General features: G+C 38.4%; 1 protein-coding gene across 1 annotated transcript in view; it reads left to right on the plus strand.

The window, feature by feature from the left end:
• The window catches only part of LOC308304399 (calcium/calmodulin-dependent protein kinase type IV), a gene marked incomplete at both ends in the record, with an annotated part of 33,572 nt that extends 31,473 nt beyond the window's left edge, over positions 1 to 2,099 (plus strand). The window contains one exon of the mRNA XM_080748989.1: positions 1,725 to 2,099. Within this exon, the coding sequence (XP_080605115.1) occupies positions 1,725 to 2,099 (375 nt within the window). The remainder of the gene's footprint in view (positions 1 to 1,724) is intronic.
• Positions 2,100 to 6,532: the final 4,433 nt, after the last annotated feature.

A 6,532-nucleotide genomic window follows, 5' to 3' on the forward strand; every position in this document is an offset into this window, starting at 1 on the left:
ATCAACCATGTATCGTATCATCAACCATGTATCGTATCATCAACCATCAACCATGTATCGTATCGTCAACCATGTATCGTGATGCGTATCATATTGCTGTTAAAATGTATCGTTACACTCCTAGTAATTAGTGTAAATTAGAGGTAATATTTAATTAAATCTTTAATATATAATATAATTCCAGGCAGCCATGAAGGCGGTCGTTGCCACAGGGAGGATGCATGAGAGTTCTAATATAATGTAATATATAATATAATGTAATATATAATAAAATGTAATATATAATATAATGTAATATATAATAAAATGTAATATATAATATAATGTAATATATAATATAATGTAATATATAATATAATGTAATATATAATATAATGTAATATATAATATTCTTATATTAATATATAATATAATGTAGTATATAATATAATGTAATATATAATATAATGTAAGATATAATATAATGTAATATATAATATAATGTAATATATAATATAATGTAAGATATAATATAATGTCATATATAATATAATGTCATATATAATATAATGTAATATATAATATAATGTAATATATAATAAAATGTAATATATAATATAATGTAATGTATAATATAATGTAATATATAATATAATGTAATATATAATATAATGTAATATATAATATTCTTATATTAATATATAATATAATGTAGTATATAATATAATGTAATATATAATATAATGTAAGATATAATATAATGTAATATATAATATAATGTAAGATATAATATAATGTCATATAATGTAATGTATAATATAATGTAATATATAATATAATGTAATATATAATATAATATAATGTAATATATAATATAATGTAAAATATAATATTCTTATATTAATATATAATCTAATTCCAGGCAGCCATGAAGGCGGTGGTGGCTACCGGTCGGATGCACGAGAGTTCTAATATAATGTAATATATAATATAATGTAATATATAATATAATGTAATATAATATTCTTATATTAATATATAATCTAATTCCAGGCAGCCATGAAGGCGGTGGTGGCTACCGGTCGGATGCATGAGAGTTCTAATATAACTAGAAGGTCGGCCGGCTATGCCGGCCTCCCCTCTAGGTCGCCGCGTTGCATCTATCAGTGTTTTTTTTTAGAAAAAAAAAATGTTGAGAAAAAAAGATTTTTGAGAAAAAAAAAATTTGAGAAAAAATTTTTTGAGAAAAAAAAGTTTTTGAGAAAAAAAAAAGTTTTGAAAAAAATAACAAATAAAACGTATTGGTGATGCGATGACGTGGTGTATACGGATGTTACTGCGATTGAGGTGAAAGAGAAAAGTGGAAAGTTGTGAGCTAACTATTAGCTATGTGTGTGTGTGTGTGTGTGTGTGTGTGTGTGTGTGTGTGTGTGTGTGTGTGTGTGTATGTGTGTGTGTGTGTGTGTGTGTGTGTGTGTGTGTGTTCTGGCTACGCCCCCCTCGGTTGAAATTGGATCCGCCGGTCCCATAGCTGGGAATACGAGCCAATCACCGGTCACCATGGCAACGTGGGGCCAATGATAGAGTTATGGGCGGTTTTATTTATTCCCTACGCCCTACCTATGAGTTGGAGTGGATGTAAAGGGGGCGTGAACGGGCTTGGAAGTGGGATGCGGCAATAGGAGGAATGTAATAATAGATGTAATATATAATATTTTTATATTAATATTTATCTATAACTCCAGGCAGCCATGAAGGCGGTGGTGGCTACCGGTCGGATGCATGAGAGTTCTCGGCGTCGAACCGACAGCTGTGAGATGCCTGGCTCCGAGGCCTCCCGACCGGACACGCCCCCAGAGGCCTCGACCCCGCCCCTTTCCCAGGAGCCCGCCCCCAAACCGGCCAATCGCCTTCCTCCCACCAGACCTCCTCTGAAGGCTGATAGGCTGCACCAGCTGTCAGTCATCCCCGTCCCCGCGGCCGTCGGCCAATCGCGGCCCCAGAGGAGCTGCTCTTCAGTAGACCCCGCCTCCCCTGCGTTGGCCACGCCCCCGAGTCCCAAGAATCTGACCAATGGCTGCCCAGGAGGGGCGGAGCCCAGCAGCAAGACTGACCAATGAGGGGCCAGATCATGCACACACACACACACACACACACACACACACACACACACACACACACACACACACACACACACACACACACACACACACACACACACATTTTAACAATGTATTTATGTACACATAAAATGAAATGTATAAATTAAATGTATAAAAGGACACACAGATTACTGTGCATTAATAACCCTAACCCAGGTTAACCCAGGTTAACCCAGGCTAACCCTAACCCAGGTTAACCCAGGTTAACCCAGATTAACCCTAACCCAGGTTAACCCAGGTTAACCCAGGTTAACCCAGGCTAACCCAGATTAACCCTAACCCAGGTTAACCCAGGTTAACCCAGGTACATTAATAAGCTCTGCTCCCACAGCGGACAGACACACTGCAGGGAGTGGGCGGGTCCACTGAAAGCTCCTCCACAGCTCATTGGTCCACGCTCACCTGGAGGCTGAAAGCTCATTGGTCCACAGATCATTACACGGTCCTGACTGGAAGGCTGTCCCAGCACTAGCCTCGGAAACCTAGGCTTTTATTTTGGCGATAGGAAGAAAAATAAAAGCCTGGCACAGGAAGTGGGAGGCGGGCCATGGCACAGATGGTGAACCAATAGGATCCACCGGCTGTGTTAGGAAAGGCTGTCAGTCACACCACTGACACATCTAAGGAACATTCCTTATCCTTTACCTGAGGGGAGGCGGGGCTTAAATGCATTCCATAATGGAAGTCACATGTTTCCATAAGGAAGATCTTTCCTGCAGTGTCCCCTAACCCTAACCCTAACCCTAAACCTAACCCTACCCCTAAACTTAACCCTAACCCTAACGCAGTGTACAGTGAATGACAGCATGCATGAATGCTAAGCTAACAGGCGAACCAACGCTTTAATAATGATAATGTTAATGTTTATATAAATTAATTAATCACACCAAGAAACTAGAAACTATTTTCACTCTCTCTGTGTGTGTGTGTGTGTGTGTGTGTGTGTGTGTGTGTGTGTGTGTGTCTGTCTGTCTGTCTGTCTGTCTGTCTGTCTGTCTGTCTGTCTGTCTGTCTGTCTGTCTGTCTGTCTGTCTGTCTGTCTGTCTGTCTGTCTGTCTGTCTGTCTGTCTGTCTGTGTGTGTGTGTGTGTGTGTGTGTGTGTGTGTGTGTGTGTGTGTGTGTGTCTGTCTGTGTGTCTGTCTGTCTGTCTGTCTGTCTGTCTGTCTGTCTGGGCATCTTAAGCTCCTGTTTGGTTTACAGACAAACTGTTGTCAGATTTTTCTATGTTTTTTTCTACTGTGAAATATTGATAATTAATTGGTGGTTCATTCATTATTAATATGCATTATGCAACAACAGTTCAGCTTCATTGTATTCATACCGTAAGGTGTTTGTACAGGATTAGAGATTTAGAAAACCATGGTTTAGTGATGAAAAGTGATGAGTCATCACTTTTCACTCACTTTTCAGTTTTCTGGGGCCATTTGTTGCCCAAGGAATGTTTTTTGTGCAAAACAAATGCCCTAGTTAGTCCCCTCACATCCTACTTAAATACCCTGGGTATTTTCCTCCTGTATAGAAAGTCGATGGCAGCCCAACTTCATTTGGCCGCTGTGGCGACCCCGAAAGTCGCCGACTCGCGTGCCCTAGCTAAATCATTAGAGCAAGCCCTGGGCTACATCTGTGCTTTTAGACTGATGAGCAGGAAATATCCCTAAGGCCTCCGACTAGAAGGAAGCATGAGCTCAGTTTGAACGGGGTCCTATGTTCCCCAGGTTCTATGCTCTAACCCTAACCCTGTTTCTCACTTCCCCACAAAAAGGTTCTATGTTCCCCTCTCAACCATAAAAGGATCTACTGTATGTCAAAAAAATAAAAAATAAATAAAAGTATGTTCCCAACTCAAATGCAGGAAGTGGTGGGACATCTGGGCACTAAGAACATGTGGGCAATCCTAATTTAGGTGCCCAGTTGCCCAGATGTCTTCACCCTATGTGCCCACTCATCCAAATGCCCACATGTCCCTATTGCCCAGATGTCCAGGTGCCCACTCGTCCAGATGCCCAGTCATAACAAAAGTATGGTGTCCAGATGTCCCTAGTCCCCCCTGTCCCACGAGTATTGGTAATCTCTCCCCATTATTGGGTGTTTTGAGTTAGAAATGAATGTTTCGTGCATTTTTGGATGTGAAAACATAAAATAGGGAACATAGAATCTTTTTTAAGTTGAGCGGGGAACATAGAACCTTTTTTTTTTGTAGAGGTAAGTGGGGAACATAGAACCTGGGGAACATAGGACCTGGGGAACATAGAACCTGGGGAACATAGAACCTGGGGAACATAGGACCTGGGGAACATAGGACCTGGGGAACATAGAACCTGGGGAACATAGAACCTGGGGAACATAGAACCTGGGGAACATAGACGGTCCCGTTTGAAGCTCTCCCCAGGTTGGCAGAGGGAGAGCAGAGACCAGCTTCAAACGGGACCGTACCTATGTTCCCCAGGTCCTATGTTCCCCAGGTCCTATGTTCCCCAGGTCCTATGTTCCCCAGGTCCTATGGGGTCCTGGGTGAAAAATGGGAAACGAAATCATGGGATAAAAAGGGTTAGGGTTAGGGTTAAAGGGTTAAAGGGTTAAAGGTTAAAGGTTAAAGGGTTAAAGGTTAAAGGTTAAATCATGGGATAAAAATTAAAGCGAGAAAAAGCTGAAGATCTTCTGAACGTCACCACATGACCCCTGATCTGACCCTTGACCTTTGAAACGACACTGTCTACCTCTTCTCACCTGTCAATCAAACCCTAACCCCAACGATCAACATTTATTATTTATTATTTAATATATTTAATTACTGATATTTATTTGAATTAACTCTGATAAGAGATTCAATATTTATTATTTATTAACTGATAACGGATTCAATATGTTTGCATGTTTTCAGTCCTACTGCTTCTTAGTAACTTATTGCCAAATGTTTATTATTCTATAACTTACTGTCATGTAAAACATGTATAACTTACTGTACACCTATAGAATGATATTATAATTACCAAGGCCTGTAAGGGTTAGGGTTAGGGCTAACCCTAAGAGGCATAAACACTAACAGTTTTATTTCAACATTCATAATTATGTATTGCTCTAGTGAGTTATTTCATTATATTTACGTTGTTTGCATCATCATATCAGATGATTGGCTGTAGTCTCATGTATGTACAGTATTTATTCTACTGCTCTGATAGCTTTCTAAAGGAATACAATGTGTTTGTACTGTATTATATGATGACACCACCATTCTACTGCTAGGTTAGTATTATCCTGTCTGTACAGTATGAGTTCACCATACCACTCTAATGCTAGTTTGTATTTATCATGTCTGTACAGTATTCTATTAAAGAATATATGATATTCAATAGTATCATGTCTGTACAGTATGAGTTCACCATACCACTCTACTGCTCTGTAGCTTTCTAAAGGTTTGTATTTATCATGTCTGTACAGTATTCTATTATAGAATATATGATATTCTATAGTATCATGTCTGTACAATATGAGTTCACCATACCATTCTACTGCTAGGTTTGTATTTATCATGTCTGTACAGTATTCTATTCTAACATACCACTCTACTGCTCTGATAGCTTTCTAAAGGAATACAATGTGTTTGTACTGTATTCTATGATGTCACCACCATTCTACTGCTAGGTTAGTATTATCATGTCTGTACAGTATGAGTTCATCATACCACTCTACTGCTCTGTAGCTTTCTAAAGGTTTGTATTTATCATGTCTGTACAGTATTCTATTATAGAATATATGATATTCTATAGTATCATGTCTGTACAGTATGAGTTCACCATACCACTCTAATGCTAGTTTGTATTTATCATGTCTGTACAGTATTCTATTATAACATACCACTCTACTGCTCTGATAGCTTTCTAAAGGTATCATGTGTGTACATAGTGTTTAGTACAGTTCTATTCTAAACCTTCTCTTTACAATACAATCTGTTTGTATCATGTCTGTCTATAAGAATACTGCTCTGTAGCTTTCTAAAGGTTTGTATTTATCATGTCTGTACATAGTGTTAGTAGGCCTACATAAATACTGTATGTGGGCCTACACTTCTATTCTAAACACCTTCTCTTTCTAAACAAGGAATAAAACATTGATCTGTAAGAACAGTATCATGTCTGATATTATTACAGTATATTCTATTACAAACATATGAATAGTATCATCTCTGTACAGTACATTCTACAGTATAGTAGTATACCTAGGGTTAGGGTTAGTACATTCAGTACACACACACACACACACACACACACACACACACACACACACACACACACACACACACACACACACACAGTATTAGGCTATGTATGTACATACATAGTGTTATGATTAATTAGTACATAGCCTACATATGCCTACATTGTATTCTAAAC

This window comes from Nannobrachium achirus (assembly GCF_963921795.1).
Source record: "Nannobrachium achirus genome assembly, chromosome: 1".
Taxonomy (NCBI): Eukaryota; Metazoa; Chordata; class Actinopteri; order Myctophiformes; family Myctophidae; genus Nannobrachium; species Nannobrachium achirus.